Source organism: Rhodnius prolixus, unplaced genomic scaffold, assembly GCF_049639745.1.
Source record: "Rhodnius prolixus isolate KJV_2025 unplaced genomic scaffold, Rpr scaffold_9, whole genome shotgun sequence".
Classification (NCBI taxonomy): domain Eukaryota; kingdom Metazoa; phylum Arthropoda; class Insecta; order Hemiptera; family Reduviidae; genus Rhodnius; species Rhodnius prolixus.
The window spans coordinates 16,597,528-16,618,479 of NW_027411604.1; the positions used below are offsets into that span (position 1 = coordinate 16,597,528).

General features: G+C 33.4%; 1 protein-coding gene across 8 annotated transcripts in view; it reads right to left on the reverse strand.

Annotated features, from left to right (window-relative positions):
• Positions 1 to 2,350: 2,350 nt before the first annotated feature.
• Cen (cerebellar degeneration-related protein 2-like) overlaps positions 2,351 to 20,952 on the reverse strand; it is a 127,704-nt gene continuing 109,102 nt past the window's right edge. For 3 of the 8 annotated variants that reach the window (XM_074128676.1, XM_074128678.1, XM_074128681.1), the window contains exons 2-8: positions 18,847 to 18,959; positions 14,715 to 14,863; positions 12,268 to 12,508; positions 12,097 to 12,188; positions 11,625 to 11,751; positions 8,874 to 9,137; positions 2,351 to 5,050 (exon numbers count right to left, since the gene is read on the reverse strand). In XM_074128676.1, the coding sequence (XP_073984777.1) occupies positions 4,112 to 5,050; positions 8,874 to 9,137; positions 11,625 to 11,751; positions 12,097 to 12,188; positions 12,268 to 12,508; positions 14,715 to 14,863; positions 18,847 to 18,959 (1,925 nt within the window). In that variant the 3' untranslated portion in view covers positions 2,351 to 4,111. The remainder of the gene's footprint in view (positions 5,051 to 8,873; positions 9,138 to 11,624; positions 11,752 to 12,096; positions 12,189 to 12,267; positions 12,509 to 14,714; positions 14,864 to 18,846; positions 18,960 to 20,952) is intronic. The other 5 variants (XM_074128682.1, XM_074128683.1, XM_074128677.1 and 2 more) reach the window with 3 other exon arrangements.

Consider the following 20,952-nt stretch of genomic DNA (forward strand, 5'->3'; position numbering starts at 1 on the left):
TAGTTTCAATGGAAATGTTTCAGTTTCACAAATAAACATTGTTTTTTTTATCTCTTGAACAAATTAATGTAAAATGGTGGAGGAAATCCAATTAGAAGAGTAGTACCAAAGAATAGCCACCAGGTAGTAGTAGAAGCTGTATGTTCTACTAGTAGCAGATAGCAGTTGTACTAATTGCCATTATGAACCAGAATTACTTTTAAAAACTGCATATTTTACTTAATTATTAATTGTGATCACTGATCAGTTTATATTAAAAAGTTGAGTGGAGAAGTGTCAGCTATCCGTATACCTACCTCACACTGTCAAATTTTCTGTATATTTTTATTATTACTACAATAATAAATGCTCCAATAATAAAATATAACACTATCGTTTTCCTTCTGCTAATTTCCAACATTCGATGATGCTTGAATTCTTTTGATTACTCTCACAGGGTCGATAAGAAAATGGGAGAAGGTGTGTATTATTTATATTTAATGTATATTATGGGAGTACATTTATATCATAACTACTCCTCAGAGTTGTAGAACTTAGCGCGCATGTAAAAATATTACCAACAACGTTCGTTCAAATCAAATCGGTTATTCGTAAATGAAATAGGGACAATTTTAGAAATCCAGGACAAATACAGTTGCTGGATAGAGCACTAAAAACCTGGTATGGACCTACGCAATTCCATGAGACTGTTCATCTTATACATAAGATACCTTCGATAAAGGCCTGAGCTTGTATAGGGGAGAGTGGGGCACATTTGGACAGTTGACACGATTTTAGCAACCGAATCATAATTTATTGCTACAAATCCATGAAATTTAGAGAGAAGAATGACTGAACCTTATCTTATGTGATAAATAACTGACAAAAAGATACAAGAGGATTTTTTACATTAATTTTTTTACCAAGTACTGCATTTGTGCCAATGTCCCCCGTATGTGGGACACATTTGGACACACTATGGGGCACATTTGGACATGTTAAAATAAACATACAAAATAAGCAAATTCGATAAATGCAGAAATTGATTTATTCTTGTAAGACATCTATAAGAAAAATTAAACATAATATATCTTTGAAACACAAAAAGGGGTGACAGCTACAGTTGTTAGACAGTTACAATCTGTATCAACGACATATTACAATATGTTAAAAAAATGGAAGTCTATTGGAAACTTTTTAATAGAATTTGCTCGTGCAGTAGTGTTTCTTTTGGTTTAGGTAGTTTGAGTACAATCTGTTCCAAGTTTACTAAATCTTTATCCACTACAGGAGGGAAAACAAATCCATATCCTTTCTTCCGCAAAAAATTAATTTGATACTGGTCACCGATTAATTTTTCAACTTCTCCAGGCTAAAATTTTGTGGTTTTTTTCATAGCGTAGTTAATCAGCAAATAGTCTCCTTCACAAATGTTCCGTAACCCAGTTATTGGGTCAATTATTGGTTGGCCTATCTGTTGTAAGAACTCCTCATCTGACATTTCTTTGTCTAATTCACTTAGGGTTTCTGATTCTTCTTCACAGGAAAAGTTCATGTTTGAGTAATCACTGTCATCATTTGCAACATTCAATTACCGTGCCGCTTTTGTAATAACTCAATGTTTATTAAAAAATCTAGTTTTTGTTAAAATAAAGTCAATTATACAAGACTCAAATGACAAGAACTTAAATCGATCAAATCTAACATTAAACAATAAGGTACTTAAATACAACACTCTCCAGAATCCGTTTTGTACTTACAGACTCAAACCAGGAGTCAACATACTTTTTCACTCAAGCATGCTAAAACAATATCGTCTTGAAGTCCCAAATTTTTCAGAATATTCAGTCTGTAGTTTGCATCTGATATAACCGTTTATACAAAACTGACGTATATATTGGTACCATTAAACAAAGGCTTCAAATCAAATCATCACAGTAATCTTCATTTTCATCTCGAAAATCCTTTAAAATTACTGGCTAATAAATAAACATTATATGTAGGAATTCACCGCAGCGATGGCTCCTCTAACGTCACAAGAATTGATTCCTAATGATCACAATAGTTCTGCTCTAACGTTGTAAATTGAAAAAAAGAGAACATCTTATTTAAATGTCCTTAGACATAAGATTTTAACGTGTCATCAAGATGCATTTTACAATATTTGTAACTTATAATAAAATTAAAAGTAGAAGAAAATTATGACTGATATGCAAAAAGAGAGATCTGAAAGGCAGCCAAACACCAGGTTTAATTTACTCCAGTGACAGAGCATGTATTCGCACAGAAAACTCAAATATCAAAATTTGATATAGATGAAATTTCAATCTCAGGAAAACGCAGAAGAGGATAATGGGATAAAAACAAATAGAAAAATAGAAATTATTATAATACACGAATGGCACAATATATATGTATTTATATTTTAAAATTTTGAATCTTTACAAATATATATATAAGTATATTCATAATGGCATGTGAAGTATTTTATCTAATAATTTTATTGACCTAGTACAGTAAGTATGGCAATTCGGAATAATAATTTAAAGGAGGATTTAGTCATAAATAGTATTTTTCAACTTTTGTTTTTTATTTTGTAATTTAAGAAGATTATACAATATCCGAAATCAATCCTTATATGCGCAACTGTCCTAGTGGACTGTTTTAATTAGAACAGGAATGTATGCTAAATAGTGTTGTCAGTTTCCTGATAATAGCTTTTTCTTTTTAAATAAAAACAATTTATGGACGGGAATATTTTTTTAATAAAGAAAAGAGATTTATAAGATTTTAATTTATACAGCCAAGGCTCGCGGTATTATTTAACTAATTAACAGAATAAAAATGATCTAGTTCACAAGTTAAGGATAGATGTAGTCCTTATTTTTAACACTCTGAATCTCACTGAGAGGATCGTACTGAGATGTCAATCCTGTTAACATGTCTTATTGATGTAAGTCTTATTTTGAGAACTATAACACCAGTTAAATCAAATAAAATAATAAGTTTTATAAAACAGAACAAAATATTGTTTACTTTAACATTAAATTTTAGTTTTTAAAATGAACAGCGGAACTAAACATCAAAATTTTATATAATTACATACATCTGTCTAGCATTTTCTATTTGGATATTTTTCTACATTAAAATTTTTATTATCATTTAAGTTTTCACAGCTACATAAAATTTTATATTTTTTATTAATGTGCCATCACTGACTTTATTTGTATTTTATTTAAAAAAAAATAATAATAATATTCACACATACAAAGATATTAGCTCGATGATAAACAAGTTCCGTTTCTGGGATTAAAATAGAAATCAATATAATAAATTAATTAGGTTTACATACAATTGTTTTTAACGAATGAAGGTCTTGAAAATTAGTTTTCGTTTCATCGCTAAATGTTTCAGCATGGTTAGGAAACGCCAATGCAATCACAGTATTATATCCATAACATAGTTTAATGATAGCTCAAACATTTTTTTTAGGATCTCATCCAAAAAGTATGAGTTCTAAAAAGAGAAAACGTGTACAGGTAAAGACACAGTTCGAAAATGGAAAATTTCAAACCAAGAATGAACCAAAAAAGTGCATCAGGTTTTCCATCATTAAATCTACAACATGAAATGTGATGAGCGCCCTAACCTGGATGCCTTAAAGGAATACCTTTTGAATTTGCCATTTATTAATGAATCCCTTGTCGTTATTACTGCAAGTCGTTTTAGGACTGTATAACATTATCTCCTACATTTGATGATGGAAAAAGGAGGTTTGAATGTGTTTTATTCAAATATGTTCCTGGGCAAGGGCCGCGAAATGATGAACTTTACTTGAAATACGTAATTTAAGAAAAAGTTAATTGAGTATGATGATTCATTGCGATCAAATGGGATTACACAATTAATTCGTGCTTTGAAACGGAAGTTATCTATGATACGATCTAATAGAAACTGGAATAAACAGAAATGTACAATTTAAAACGTAAAATATACTGTAGACACTTTACAGTACAACTAAAAAAAATTAAGTTAGGAAGTGGAATGTTGAAAAAAGAAATTGAAATAAAAATGTTAAACAAAATTTACAAAATTTTTAAGAAAGTGTTGAGAAAAATCAATTTTAAATGTTTTACTTTCTGTTGACGTGTTGCCTACCGACCCTCAACACTTCTGCATAAGATTTCTCCAGTTGTTTCAATTTGGCCACTTCTTGCGAAGCAGAACTGGGAGTGATCACCTGTTGTTCCGTGCTTACGGGCGTTGTATTTCTTGGCTGTGACCGGTGGTGATGCTGTCTAGAAATGTTTGCCGTATCCGGAGTACTACGTCCAGAATCTGACTGGTTGTGCAGACGTCGCGCTTCACGTTTACTACGACGAGTCAATTTGGTGCTCACCACTAAGGAGTTGGGACCAACCGCTCCATTCATAGCTACTTGCGCAAACTCCACGGATCTATGTTTGCGCGAACGGTGACGTTTTGATGAAGATCCACCAACACCTGCTGATAGATGTTCCAATATGTCACGTTTTGGAGCAGTGGGCGGTAAGGCAGAAGCTGCAGTTGATGGGGAGGATGTATGTGCTGCAATTGTCGCTGAAACATTTATGTTTTCAGTTGGTGTCTTATCTTTGGTATCATTCATTGCAGTACTGACTGAACCGTCAGTTGTAGATACAGTTTCTGTCCCATTCTCACCTGGTACTTCTTCTATGCATGGTGTTACTGGTGGCACTTTTGGCATTGATTCCACCAGTGGTGTTTCATCTTCCAACAGAGGTAATGATTCACCTTCATCTTTGGCCTCGGCTGCTTTCTTCAATACGTCAAATATTTCTCTAAAGAGACGCCTGTATTCGGGTGTCTTTCTGAACCTTGTTTCAATTGGCGACGCTTCACGATAGATACTGAATTTACAAACATCACCGTCTGTTATAGAGCAAAGGTATGAGCCAGGTGGTACATGTGCTTCGGTTTGAGTTGATTTATTCATAGTTTCATCTGAGAAGCCAGAACTGGATGTTTCTGTTTCAGAAAAGTCAGGTCCAAGCTTGTCACCGCTTACCATCTGCAAATAAAATTAAATTAGTTCAAAATAACTATTAGTTACAGATGAGCAATTAGTAAAAAATACAAAAAAATTTGCTCGTAACCTAAACATAAATATTACACAACAACTAAAAATCTGCGTGTCGAAGAATTGGAATTTCGCGACCAGCGTAACTGATTTCGCGAGCTGGATTTAAGTAAAATCGAAATAGCTGCACTCCCTAACTGTCAGGTAGCTCTAGCTACTTACTAAGTCACTAGTTCGACAGTCAGCCAACATTGGGTACGCAAGCCAGCGATGCAAATATAAAACATGTACGTAACTGAAATTATCTATCATCACCTTGCGACAGTCGTCAATTGCATTGTTCGGAGTTTATTTCATTTTTAGTTAAAAATTCTGCCGCCCCTGAGGGAGAGGGTCTCGCGCATGGTGTCGGTATGTTAGAGTTAAATAGAGATGCTATATGGCTACAATAACGGATGGTACTCCTTTGTGTTGTAATTGAATGTAGTGTTTTATTATAAAATACAAACATACTTTATTGGTTGTACTCCTTTGTTATTTTCTGATCCAGTCATCCACAAACTGATCCAGCGCACCGGTACTAAAGCAAAAAAGGATCGGCGAAGAGACTTCATTTTAAGCCTCCTAGCTCCCCTAACATTGGTCCTCCGGGCCGGATACCTGGATATCAGCAAATAAAAACGGAAGTGGAAGACATCAGACGGGAGTCTTACGGGAGCGGACAGACGACAGCTGGTAGTTGGCGGAAAGCGGATACGGATATTAATTCAAAGGACAACGGTTGGCGGCGGAGTACATCGGTGCGTCGTAGGACTGCTTACGGGAGCGGACAGACGACAGCTTTTCAGGGGGCGGAAGCGTTGAGTCAGACTCATTTATCTCCTTATATTCTACATAGTTCCTTATTTCCTCCTCTTCATCCCCTCGGTGCCCCTTCCTTTTTTTCCTTGGATTTTAAGCATTTTCTACCTGGGTAACATGGCTGAAATAGAGGAGCGGGTGAAAAACATTAAAAGGCGGAAAGCAGCAGCGCAGAGTACATTAACAAAGATCTACAATTTCGCCCATAATACAGACCTCTCGGTAGATAACTCAGTTTCGTTCGAAATTGGACCGGGCAATCGATTCATTTAAGAAATTCGTAGATGCTCATTTTGAATATTTGGGATTCTTAAATGATGAGAATGAAATTTCCCGGGCAGAGGAACAGTACGGCGAAACAGAAGAGAGGTTCTATGAAACTAAAACTATAATAAACGGGAAACTCAACGGAGAGTTAAATAGGTCGACAATTAAAAGGGAAAAATAGGAAAGGGCACATCCGGACGATGCGCTCCATATTGGGTTAAAGGTACCAAAGGTACCCAAAAATTTCAAAATTTGATGGGAAAACAGATGAATGGTTGAAGTTTTATGAGGCTTTTAACGTTATGGTTCATTGTAATGTAAATTAATTGTAAATTGTCTGGCTGGGGAAGCGAGTGAAATTATAGCCGCGATAGAGGTTACAAATCAGAATTACAGTTTCGCTTGGGAAACTTTGGAAAATAGGTACAAAAATAATAAGTTGCTTATAGAAACTCATGTTGGGAATTTATTTAAAGCTCCGAAGTTGGAGGAGCAATTGGCGAAAGGTTTAAGGCATTTGTTCGCATTATTTACAAAGAATTCATTAAAGAAGCTTAATGTACACCGGTAGATAGAAGCGATGTGTTTCTAATTCATTTATTGAGTTCAAAGGTGGACAAAGTTACTTTAACGGCTTGGGAGGAAGAAATCTCAACAAGTAGAGAAATGCCCTTCGTATAATCAGTTATCTAGATTCATGGAGAATAGGTGCAACTATTTAGAATCGGTAGAAACCAAATGCTTTATTAGGGCAAAATCGGTTTCAAAGGTAAATAATTATAAACATTACTAAGAGAAGAACGTTTTATTTGTTCACAAAAAAAGGTGTGATGTTTTGTAGTGGGTCAAATAATATTACTGAAAAATGTTTTGGCTTTTTGAAAAAGCCGGTAGATGAAAGGGAAGAGATTATCCAAAATAAAAGGCTTTGTTGGTTATGTTTGTCGGCAAATCATAGGGTTTGCTACATGCAGGGAAAAATATTGCAAATTGTGCAACGGGAAGCATCACTATTAATTACGTCGTACTGATAGTTCTAGGAATAGTGGGGGAGAAGCCTCGCCACAAACTCGGGAAGCCAAGGCTAATGAAGCTGACAAAGACGGATTAGCTTTATGCGGCTTTAAAAAAGAGGATAAGTCCGGTCATAAAAACAAATTATTGCTTGCTACAACTTCTGTTTATATTTCAGATGGTAAACAAAAATCCTGTTGTGGACGCTTTATTCTTGACAGTGGATGTGAGATTAATTTCTTTTCCTCTGCGTTCTAAATAATTCTAAATAAATATAAAGAAACTACGCAAGTTCTCGGGATTGGGAATAATCACTGTACGCTTAAGGAATACGTTTTAACTACTTTATCCTCATGGATCTCTTCATACAAAAAAGAAGTTAAATTTAACATTATTCATTCTTTATCAAACGGCCTGCAAACAAAACATTCTTTCCCAATACGTAACTGGAATTTACCGGAAAATATTATACAAAATTTTAGCAGATCCAGAATTTAATAATGCGGGAAAAGAAATAGACCTGGGGTCGGCAACCCGCGGCTCGCGAGCCGCATGCGGCTCTTTTATCCAAATTTTGTGGCTCTTCAGCCTGTCCAAAATAAATTGTATATTTCAATTTTATTGAAACAAATGAAAATTTCTTTTATTAAAGTAAAGATATTTTTTCAAAAAGAATTTTAAATGAGATTTGGTTTGAAATTGAATAGAATTATATTAAAATGAAGTACGTAATAATATAAGACTGCAGCCTTTTCATTCTAGTACAGGTTTAGTTATCATTTATTTGTTTATATACTTTGCAATATGTGAAAATAAATATATAAAACATTTAAATGTTATTGAATATCATAATAATTTGTGAATACAAATGATCTACAGAGGTTTTTTACTCTATCATCCTTGCGGCTCTTGGTAAGATTTATTAAAATTATTTAAAGAGAAATGGCTCTCTACTTAAAATAGGTTGCCGACCCCTGAAATAGACGGAATTTTAGGAGCAAGCTTATTTTTCGATATCATTCGTACTGAAAGATTTTATGTAGTGGATAAGGGTGACACATAAACTCCTCATTTTATTAATACAGAATTGCTTGCTCGCCCTTAATGCTCAGGTTTCACATGCAACATGCAGCAGGAAATCGGTAAGGAAAATACATGATGATTTTTGCGAAGAGAACTTTAAATGTACGACATATACTAATGTAGACGGCAGATTTACGGGTGAGCTTACCCTTTGCAACAAACCCTGATAACTTGGGGGAATCTATCCATGGTGCGGAAAAAAGGTTCCTATCAATGGAAAAAAGATTGTATAGCAATCCAATATTACGGAAACAGTATACAGAATTTATGGATGAATTTCTGCGCTTGGGACACATGGAATTGATACAGTTCCCGGATATGGGTCAACCACATCATTATTTACCGCTTCAGCCGGTAGTAAGGGAGGACAGCACAACCACTAAAGTAACAAACATTTGGCGCATCTGGGTGCTGACTGAATATTTAGGCTGAAAACATGATCAAGGAATTACTTATCTATTTATTTATTCACAACTTAAAAGATAACAAAAGCCTTCAAAAAGAATGATCCACTTAATAAATGTTAGTGCAGTTAAACATTTAATAATTGCATCTCAAAAGATTGGTGAGAAGAAATAAAAAAATATACCGTAGTAGGTCCAACATCAAAATGTCCATCGTCTTCATCTTCTTGCCTGTGATACTGTGAAGATGTAGAACTAACTGTAAACTCTCCGGACATTGCCAATTCCTCCTGCAATGACATACATCTTCCAGCAGTGTCAGCTGGCTGGTGAGGTCTCAATATTCCTGCTGGTCCGCTAGCCTGTTGTGCTCTCACCAATGCTTCATATTTCTCCACCAATGTACGATAAGGATTTGGGCCACCGCCTTCACTTTGATGTTCCACTTCCTGAAGAAATATGAGATTGTGAAAAGTGAAAAATAGGAGAGAAAGAAAATTGTTTTAGCCCATTCAAATTAGGTAATAAAAAGGGGGTAAATATCGGAATGGAAGATAATAAGATATAAACTTGTATAAATCTTTGTTTTGGCATTTTTAAGTTGACTCAAAAGTCTCATAGGATCTTGTGTACGTGTCACCGGCAATCAGTGGTCAAAGGTCACGAAAATCGGATTAAAAAGTAAATTTTAGTCATACTTTGTATTTTTATTATGCTGAGCTTTCGACCTAGGGACTAGGCCACCTTCAGCTTTGACAATGTAATATTTTACATCATTAAATGTTGGTGTGCCTTCTATATTGTCTGCACATGAAATGTAATATAAAATACAAAATTTGCCTGAAATTGGCATTTATTTTTCCATTCTATTGAATCAGTGAATCAGTCATCAAAAATAATGATAATAGTCACGTAAATAGTTTAATTTTTTTTTTTTTTTTTTGTAAATATCTCGTTTCCTTTGCTCTAAATGACATTAAAAGTTATGACAAAAGTTGTAGAGCATATAATTCTCTACAAATTTGGTTCTATGCAATTTTTCGTGCAATCAACCGTTCTTGAAATAGAACGCGAAAAGTGGGAGTCGCTTAGCTTATTATGTACGAGGTGTGTTCAAAAAGTAACGGGAATTTTTAAATTTCGCGGGTTTGGAGAGTCTGATTGTAAAATTTTTTTTTTTATTATGTTGGTACACATGCCCCTGAAGTATGATAAAATTTTCAGTAATATTCATTGTTTACTTCTTAAGTGGCAGCCGTTAAGGTTAGACGTGTTTTTCGAGCTTGGCGATTTTTGTTTGTTAAAAAAAATGGATCAAAGAATTTGTATTAAATTTTGCGTAAAAAATGAAATAAAATGTGTGAAATGTTAATAAAGGCATATGGTGAGTCTGCTATGAGTAAAACAAGGATTTACGAGTGGTATAACCGTTTCCAAGATGGCCGCGAAAACGTTGAAGATGACGAACGACCTGGACGTCCAAGCACATCAACAACCGATGAAAACGTGAAAAAAGTGAAAGAAATGGTTATGAACGATCGCCGAATCACAATCCAAGGAGTACTACCTACAAGTTCAACGCGTTTGCGTGAAGCAATCCGTAAAAAAACGCCCGGATATGTGGCAAAACAATTCATGGATTTTGCACCACGATAATGCACCTGCTCACACTTCATTGCTTGTTCGTGAATTTTTGGCCAAAAACAAAACTTTAACGATGTCCCAGCCTCCATATTCGCCAGACATGGCTCCATGTGACTTTTTTCTATTTCCAAACATAAAGAGAACATTAAAAGGCCGTCGTTTTACAAGCATAAATGACATTAAAAGCGAATCGCTGAAAGAGCTGAAAGCTATCACAAAGATCGAGTTTCAGAAGTGTTTCGAGGATTGGAAAAAGCGCTGGCACAAGTGTATTGTATGCGAAGGGGACTACTTTGAAGGCGACAATATTAATGTAGATGAATAAATAAATATTTTTTTCAAAAAACGAAAATTCCCGTTACTTTTTGAACACACCTCGTATAGTAACGTTAGGTCGATGTGTAGTTGAGAGATTAGTACGTTTTATAAACTGAAAAAATGTAACAATTCTTAAGAAACATAAGTTATTAACTGATAAAGTAATATATATACATACTATTCATAAATAAATTATCCGTTTAATAATATTGAGTAAAATTACATTAAAAACTACATATTCTGGACGCCGCAAGAGCTAAGGTTATGTCACTTTGGGATCGAATTGCTGTCAGGATCAATCTAATTAGAAGAAACGTTTTACCAGTTCCTCCTGGCGCATCTAAAAAGAAGATTTCTTCAACCAAGTTATTACAGTTTGCATTATTTGATTATAAATGCCTTTTCTGCTCAAGCGTTAGCTTAGGAATATTTGATTTCACTTACGATCAAAGATCACTCGTGTTGTAATTTGTTTCAGAACATGAATTCTACATCGAACGAAGCAGTGGCAGATAGATTCGGCGATGGCATTCACGATTGATAGCAAGCTTTGTTCTTGATTTCTAAGCACAAATTTGTAGATTTCAGCTGTGAAATTCATGCGTATTCGACGGAAAATATCTTCAGCCATGTGCGATTTATATTTCTTCTGTAACTCTTTTTGGTTTTAAAGGATAAAGAGCGGTCAATATGATTGTAAACAATGCACGGCTTTGATTTGAATGTAGATTTTTCTCTTTTTTCTGCATCTCTACAAACAAAACCAACCGACCTAATGTGTATAATATACGCTTGTCCTAACAATACATTGTTCGAAAGAGAAATTATGGAAATTCTAGAAAAACTGACGATGATTTCGTATGTTTCCCTATTTTCTGAACTACTACCTCCACATGCTGTGAACGGCTCATACAACATTTCAGTTTATTTATAAAATTTATTTCTTTAAATTCAAGGAGAATCAAAGGAATTACCCTGAGTAAAAGTGACTGATAACTGTCGTCATTCATCAAAGAGTCAATAACAGATTCATCTTCGTCGCCAGTATATGTTGAAAGGTCCTCTTGTGCACGAAGGCATCTTCTACATATTTCACCTTGTCTGTAAATAAATTAATACATAAATAAATAATAATAAACCTTTGAAATAAAAGAATCGCTGAGACATTGACCGCCCTTCTGGACTATTTACTTATTTATAATTTTAGATACTATCTTCTGTGAATAAAACGCTACAAAGCAAGACTGTGCAGAAATGTTGACTTCTCTTGTTTCAATAGGATTGTCACAAGTTACTAAATAAGACTGTATAAATTCACATAAGTCAATTTAAAGTATATTTTATCGAGAGTGAAAAAGATAATTTGGGTTTCGAGGGCAATGAATGGAAATTGACTTATTCACTTTAGTAAGATTGTAAATTAAAGAAAGATGTTGAACAACTGACCTAACTTGGTCAATAACCATCATTTCATCCTGCTTCTTCTGCAAAGCTAAAACTTGTTCTTCTAATTTCAAATTCTCCTGTGAACATAAAATCTAATAATTAGATACTAAAAAGAAGTTTGATACAAAAATTGAAAAATAAAATATGAAAATTTGTAAAAATAAACTCAACCTGCGTAACCGTATCAATAGTGTCTTGTAGTTCGGATAATTTAGTTGCTTGTCGAGTGCTGAGTGTTCTAACTTCAGACAGCTGATCTCGTAACGCCTGCGCTTCACCTTCTGAAGTTCTTCTGATCTGCCCTTGTAAGGCTTCATCACTGGCCGATTCTTGTTTACATCGTTCATGTTCCTCACATGTGACCGCCATCTCTTCACATCGGGCTTCCAGTTTCTCCACTTGATTCTCCAAACTATTACAGAGAGAGAGAGATGAACAAAAGGGATTAATTCTGCGATTATAAAGAATGAAATAATGTTCAATCTAAAGGAGGTTATTTAATCAGCAATGCAGAGAAGCTCATGGGTTTTAACCTGCTTACTTTCTTTAACTCGGATGGTACCAAGTCCTCTACTCCGCACCTCGGACAGCTAACTAACCGGCCACAACACAAACTAAGAAAAAAGTCCGATTCCGCAATTAAGCCGACAAAGATTTAGAGCCGTCCTAACAAGTCACACCACATTCTTTAAAGCAAAACATCTTAAGTTCTCAGAGAGACATCCCTATCTGAACAAAGTCCAGCCTTCTCTAGTTACTCTGTAAAAGTCAACAAACGGGTAAGACACTAACCTCTTTACGTAAACCGTACATCTCTTTTTAATGTTTAGTCTCTCTAAACTAGAGAAGACCATCCAACTTACAAGTCCAGTAAGATCCTGTGTGATGTTCAAGGAAAAAAAAACAAGCAACATCTTGAATCAGCCTTCTGCGGTCACCATCCAGCATTTTAGATTGCCAATGATCCCATCAAACCACAATTATTTGTGGTGATCCCTGACAAGTTGAGCAATCCATACTAAGATAGTAGTAATTTACAGTTCTGGTGACTTGGAAAAGATGTGTAGGTCTTTGTAAGGTGGTTATACGTCTAGGTGCCTTAGATAGAACGGCAACAGGGTATATGATTGGATAGCGGAGGAAGAGTGCTACTAGCCAAAAGGCTCCAATCATCGAGATAGAAGACTTTTTGGGAAGAAGCTCATCAGTCTGGTGTAAGATGCCTGATTAGGCCTACCAACATAACCTCACACGACTCCTGAGTACAATAAACTACAATACAGTAAGAATTCAGTCTTCAGAATCATCCTATACTTCTCTTAAGAGTCTTGCAAAGGCAAGAGTGATGGAATTTTTAAGGAAAAAAGGTTCATTTTTAAGGTAGGCTAGATTAAATAAATTTACATGCTTTATTAAACAATAAAAAAACAAATTCGAAAGTATGAGTTTCTCGTTAAGCTTTACTTTTTCTCCTTATCTACATATTTCAAGTAGCACTTTGTTGGGTTAAGAAATAAACAACTTCTTTGTTTGAAATTGCCATACGTTTCGGCTCTACTTTGCGGTAAGTATGCAGAGTTAACAAGAAAAATGCGACAATAAGTCGAACCAAACTTCACATAATTATTCAGTCCAACTAACAGATAATAAATATTATCTGCGGTAATAAATAAAACATTATTAAGTTACTAACCAGCATCAAGATAACCTTCTGCATTGTAAGCTCTTGTCATTCAAGATTTTATACAAAATAAGAAAAAAACCCTATTAAGTTAATATAGAGTATTCATCCTAAATTAAGACGTAAAAATTACTTCTTTCGTCCAATAGAAGCCAAAACAACTTAGTCATGGTTGAATAATTACATAATTTTCTAGTCGAATGATTTTCTATTCACTTAACAAACAAAACTATAAATAAATGTTTTTATTCGTTAATGTTTCACTTATCTAAATGTATTTCAATTTTTTTAACTCCCGTTTTATGACTTTATAACGGTTTTAATGAAATAATTCTAAGGATTTTTTTTTTTTTAGTACACTTAAGTTTTAAGCGTTGAAAATAGAGTTGTGTGAATTGAAATGACACGGTCAATTTACTGCATGACATTCTTTACAGTATAGGGTGACATCCAACATGATGAACTGGTAGAATGAGATACTACTATGAAAGTAGTTGATACTTTGTTCCCTCAAGTAATCTAAGTTTTATTGCGTAATTAATCTAGAAGGACAATTTCATGAGCAGTAAAGAAAAGTTTTATGACTATTGTCAATAAGATTTATATATGTAGAATTGAAAGAAATGATAATAAAAATATTAAAAGATAACTAATTGTTTTTTGACTTTTTTGTGTTAACTCAAATATTATCCAATCGAATTTAGATGGATAACGTACGAATTAAAACATGTGTTAGGCCGAGAGGCATTATTTCCTAACAGAGGGAGGAAATTTGAAAGTAAATGTTATAATTTAAATTGCAAACTAAAAACATTTAAACCTTTCACTTGTTCAAGATATAGGTGAGAAACTGAAATGAAATAATTGGGTATACCTTCTCATTTACATAGTTATAACAACTTCCTTTTAAGTACAATTAGCATAAACGTTCTCTTACCTGGCAATATGTTTTTTGTCGCTCGCATTTTGTGTCGCCAGACGATGATTGCTAGTTTCTAATTCTTGTATGCTTACTTCAAGCTGTTCGTAGATTCTTAGCCTAGAATCATTTACTTCTCTCAAAGCGGCCGTCTGTTTACGAAGATACTGCAAAATATTTAAATAAATAATAATTAACGGTTGAAATAATTTTTTGTTGTAATGTAAAGTTAAAAAAATAGTATGGTAAGTAATTCTTTCTTGTAGATTTATTTAGTTACAATCAGAAATATGTATTATGAGATTCACACAGTTCAAATTAAAGTGGTGTTTAAAAATTGTTCTAAATGATAATTATTTCGGGAAATAAAAATTGGATATTTTGATTTAGCAGTCTCTAGGAACCTGACAGTAAAGTTTGGGTCAAAGCCGAGCAACTTATTGATTCTCTACAGCACTGAGGGTCTTAGACAATTCATAAGTTATTTGAGAAACGATTTAGTGAATGTTACACGTTGTGCTAGTTGGCGGTGGCTAAGAAGCACAATTTTCTTCAATAAATATTGTACTGATTGCTTAATTAAGCAGAAAGATCTGAATCGTCCAACCAATAAACACTTTTATTGCTTCTTACCGAACCAATATAATGTTTATTATAATAACAATCAATCAGTAATCAATGAGTTTTAGGGAATTTAGTTTTTAAATAACAATCGTCGGTTTAAGTTCATTCTTCGATTAAAGTGATTATTATTATGTAGTAAAGGGTTAAAAATAATAGGCAGTTATTAATCTGGGTTAATATTGAACAATATAGTTTTCTTCAACTACATTCTTAATCTAGGTGTTCTTTCCACAATCTTATATGTATAAGTATATGGAATATAAAATAGATAAGATATGCACATCTTTAGAACAGTTAATTATTAAAGTATTTTACTGCAAGTACTCAATTAAAGGGACTACATTAAATTACAACTGTTGAAATGAATAATTATTGTTAAATAATTTACTTGTTATTAACTGTGTGTTATTTGTGCTCTCAATTACTTCTGTTAAACGAATTGAAGATTCAAATTTTGTTCTAACTTCGTGATTAAAAGTTAAATAGTAATCAGAACTACCTTTGTTTTTCTCATTTTAATGTGCATGTGTATGTGATTACGCAGAATAAAGTGCATAATAGAGAAAAATACTTTGGAATAGAGTTAAAATAAGCTTCTATTTAGTTATGATGAAAAAATATACATTTTATTATTATTTTCACAAAAAAAAATTATTATAAATGAAGTGGCCGTGACATCTAATAAATTCTAAAAAATATTAATGACAAGTTAATGCAGTAAAATTTCTTAAATGATAACAATGAAGTACGTATTAATGAAATGTTGGGTACTTGCTGATTTGTGTACCTTTTGTCGTTTAATCAACCCTTATACTTAACATTTTAAACTCTAAGTTTTTGTTAAAGAGTTATAATAACAATCAATCAGTAATCAATGAGTTTTAGGGAATGATTACTGTATTTGTGTGGGTGAGAAAACAGAATACATAGAAAACGAAAAATATAAGGATTAACAGGGATTGAACGCCACTGATAATTATACTTCCACGAGCGAACCCAAAATTTCTTCGGGGTGGAATTTGGATCGAAAAATAGGAGCATTACTTTTTCCCTTTAAAAAAACAAGAAGGTCCTTCTGCACACAATAAGGAAACTGTCCCTTTATCAAGATTATTTCTAACATCTTTACCAAATAATTGAAGCAACCTGAACTCTTAAAGCATAAAACTGTATATTAAAAATAAATTAATCATTTACTACTATAATTACTTTAAGCTTATGACTCTATGAGGATGCTGATCAAGGAGGAGCCGGGACGCACGGCGCTGATCAAGGTATGATGATGAAGGTACCCTACATTCCCCTTAAGTTTAATGCATATTTTCAGTTTTTCCCACGATTTTATCTTTTTTCTCAGCTGGTCTCCTTAAAGTTTCAGCTGGTCTCCTTAAAGTTAATGTACTAACAACCAAAATGGAAAATATCCATCAATTTTACTTGAAAAATGTTTGGTTAAAATGTAATTTAGGAGAGTGTTGTGCAGTATTTGAGTTTCTGTTCTAAAATGTCATCTCTTAGTACCCATTTTTTTTACCTGTTCAATTTTACAGGTAATTAAATATGTTGCTCCAATTCGGAAGAAAATTTTGCACTTATATCTCTTAGATTTTAAGATCTCTTAAGCGAGATTTTGCAGCCCAGCTAATATTCATTTAATATTGGTGTATACTTCAAAATTATTGAATATCACAAAAAAGACATTGCCTCCACCATTATTTGTAAGCAAGTGTATGTGTCATAGGTCAGTGTAATTATATCTGCATACACCAGTCAATTGGGAAAGGGTATTACCTTTAATACAAAGAATAGCCAATGATGAAGACTCACTGGTTATTATACAAAATGTATTGTTCTAGTTTATAACAATGTTGGGCCTGCGGCCACAAAATAATACAATAATAAAAGAAATATAAACAATAAGATTCTCACTGTGGTAATTGGAAAGATGGCAAAGGTTAATGAACTGTATTTTTTATTGCTTCATGCGTTCGGTCACTTTTGCCATTCAACTTGGTGTAATTATATTTCCTCAACTTTATGAATAAATAAGAATAATTTTAGCTCTTATTTATTAATTAAGTTTCTACATATGATTATATATTCTTAATTCCCTAACTCTCTAATAGGTTTTTGTTTGTTTTTTAATATTATTAAAATTGTAGTAACAATGTATTACACTTCAAAATATAAGGCGGCCAACAATATTTAGTATATACTTTCCAAATGTTGTTTAGTTATTATTAATTCACAGCCATTCCTAAATCACGATTTAAGCATATTCTAGCTTTGGCCTTAAAACTAGATACCAGAGACAAAACAAAAAGAAATCTAGCCGAACTGGAAGCCAATTCGGAATTTTTCCGTCGTATTTTACTTGACATTTTCCAAAAGAAGGCAACCCTTCATGAATATTTTAGCTTTGGCCTTAAAACTAGATATCACGAGACAAAACAAGTAGAAATCTAGACGAACTGGAAGCCAATTCGGTATTTTTCCGTCGTATTTTACTTTACACTTTCCAAAAGAAGGCTACCCTTTATGTATACTTTAGCTTTGGCCTCAAATCTAGTTTACAGAGACAAAACAAGTAGAAATCTGGACGAACTGAAACCCAATTCGCTATTTTCCCGTCGTATTTTGCTTTACACTTTCTAAAAGAAGGCTACCCTTTATGTGTACTTTAGCTTTGGCCTCAAAACTAGACAACAGAGACAAAACAAGTACAAATCTTGACGAACTGGAACCCAATTCGGAATTTTTCCGTCGTATTTTACCTTACATTTTCCAAAATAAGGCTACCTTATATGTATACTTTAGCTTTAGCCTTAAATCTATGTAACAGAGACAAAACAAGTAGAAATCTAGACGAACTGGAACCCAATTCGGTATTTTTCCGTCGTATTTTGCTTTACACTTTCCAAAAGAAGGCTACCCTTTATGTGTACTTAAGCTTTGGCCTCAAAACTAGACAACAGAGACAAAACAAGTACAAATCTTGACGAACTGGAACCCAATTCGGAATTTTTCCGTCGTATTTTACCCTACATTTTCCAAAATAAGGCTACCTTATATGTATACTTTAGCTTTAGCCTTAAATCTATGTAACAGAGACAAAACAAGTAGAAATCTAGACGAACTGGAACCCAATTCGGTATTTTTCCGTCGTATTTTGCTTTACACTTTCCAAAAGAAGGCTACCCTTTATGTGTACTTTAGCTTTGGCCTCAAAACTAGACAACAGAGACAAAACAAGTACAAATCTGACGAACTGGAACCCAATTCGGAATTTTTCCGTCGTATTTTACCTTACATTTTCCAAAATAAGGCTACCTTATATGTATACTTTAGCTTTAGCCTTAAATCTATGTAACAGAGACAAAACAAGTAGAAATCTAGACGAACTGGAACCCAATTCGGTATTTTTCCGTCGTATTTTACCTTACATTTTCCTGAGCTTTCATTTAAGACATCTTTGAAATATCTCATTAAAAACAATAGCTATTGTTAAAAAAAAAAAAAAAAATACCTCAATTTCTTGTGCCTGATCTTCAACTATGTTTTGATGGTGCCTCAGAGCAGTCTCTAGTTCTTTGTTACGTTCCAATAGTGTCTTGCCAAGTTCGGCGGCAAGCTGTAAGTCTGAAACAATAATTTCACTTTATTTATTAAAAATGTATAAATTGTTCATTTATTATAAATAAAATGTTTCTCTTTTTAAAAATTAACATCCGATTTGTTTTTTAGAAAATTGTTTTATTACAATGCTGAAGCCTAAAATCTAAAACCAAGTTCTTAGCTTCCTCTTGGACATAAGTGCAAGCGGTTCTGTGCAGTAGTAGAGTTGTTTGGATGCATTTTTTTTCTTAGTAGTTGAGTTAGAATTTTAATAAATAAAATTGCTATTTTTTTAACAATTTTCTTTCTAATATAGCGAATTTTCTATCATAGTTGTTGGGTTTACAAACATTTCGGCAAAGCATAAAATACTCATAGTCAGTCGCAAAATTGTCACACAGATTGAAAACATTTTTATTCGTACTATAAAAATTTGTATTTATGAAGCCAAGGTAAAGTCTATGTTATCACTGAGTATGTCACGTTTTAAAAAGTTCTGTCCAATTCGATATGAGCGAAGAATGTAACCATTTTATAGTATGTAATGTTATTAAATTTCATGCATTTTATTCTATCAAATTATTCTGATTAATTTTTATGTTAAGCATTTTTAAACATCGTATTATCTAATTAAAGTAAGAAAAAGGATCCCTGAAAAGGCGATTAGAATTTTAATGAAGACGCTGGAGATAAATAAAATTTGAGATAACAATCTCAGTGAAATGTGAGCATAAGAGCTGTAATAAAATAGCTTTTCCTTTAATGAGTGATTACAATGTCAGAAAGGTTAAATCTGATAAGAAATAGCTTGCAACTTAAGAAGGTTTAGGGCACGCATCTGTACAAGAGGTGAACGCTACGTTGCACATAACTTTATTAGAAAAAGAGAGAAAAAAAATGCATTCTGTGCTTTCATCTGCGACCATTTGCAACGAATGATTGTAAAAAAAAACACAGAAGTGTTTTTTTTTAAACAGGAAATAGAACCTCACCCACTCATGACCGTTTCCTTCCTGGTAACTGGATATTCGTGAGCTATTTTTGCTCTTTTCATCAATTAGGTAACTTGCACGTTGTTCTTCTTTCAGCGAGGGTGGATTAATCTTCTAATTAATTAATTTTGATAGAGCGTTAATTTAAACATTTTTTGCATTAATATGCTATAATTAAGGTCACTTTAATTTGATTAGGATGATAACATGATAGCGTAGAGATGTCCAAGACTGTAGCCGGTAAAAGGCGGTAAGAAGTAGCTGTTCTTGCCAAGCACTAGCGAGCCCTACACATCACCTACAACCAAATAAATGCCCGACAGTAAAAACGTCTTACTGGGAGATTAGGTGGTCTATTACATTTTGAATTATGGTTTAAACTGAGCTTCTCTACGTTATATTTATGCTACTGCGAGAACACTCATAATTTTATTATAGGGAAAAGGTTCGAATCGTGTGATGTAACTGCATTACTTTTTATTGAACGAAGTATTTTCAGTTTAAAACTATTTCTTCATCCAGAATATAATATAACCCAATCACTTTCTAAATCACATTGTTTCTGTGAATGTGTTACAAACAAAATGAAGGTAATTAGATGGATAGAGACGGGTTCGAAGCCAGCTGCAGGTTCTTAGATTTTCTCTTCCTAGGAGCTTCTTTACTGTCCTATGTTGGACAGTACTGTCTGTAACCAGAGAATACTGTCCGGAGTACACTGCATAAAGTTCCGGCCTCTAATGACCTCAGACATTTGACGCGCCATAAATACAAAAAAAATAATAATAAACAGTTATTAATAAATAAATACATAAAGATAATCACTCTGTGCAGTTTTCAGACATCTCGAAAAAAGTAAAATGGAGAATCAAGTTGTACGATTCACTCTGAGACATAATAATATCTTGATAAGCCTAGGGAAAACTGGCCACAGTTTTTCTGACAGAGCTAGTACAGAGAGAGTTGTACATTTATGCAGCTGAGATTAGAAGAGAAGGACAATCAATTACAGTATCGTAATTTTC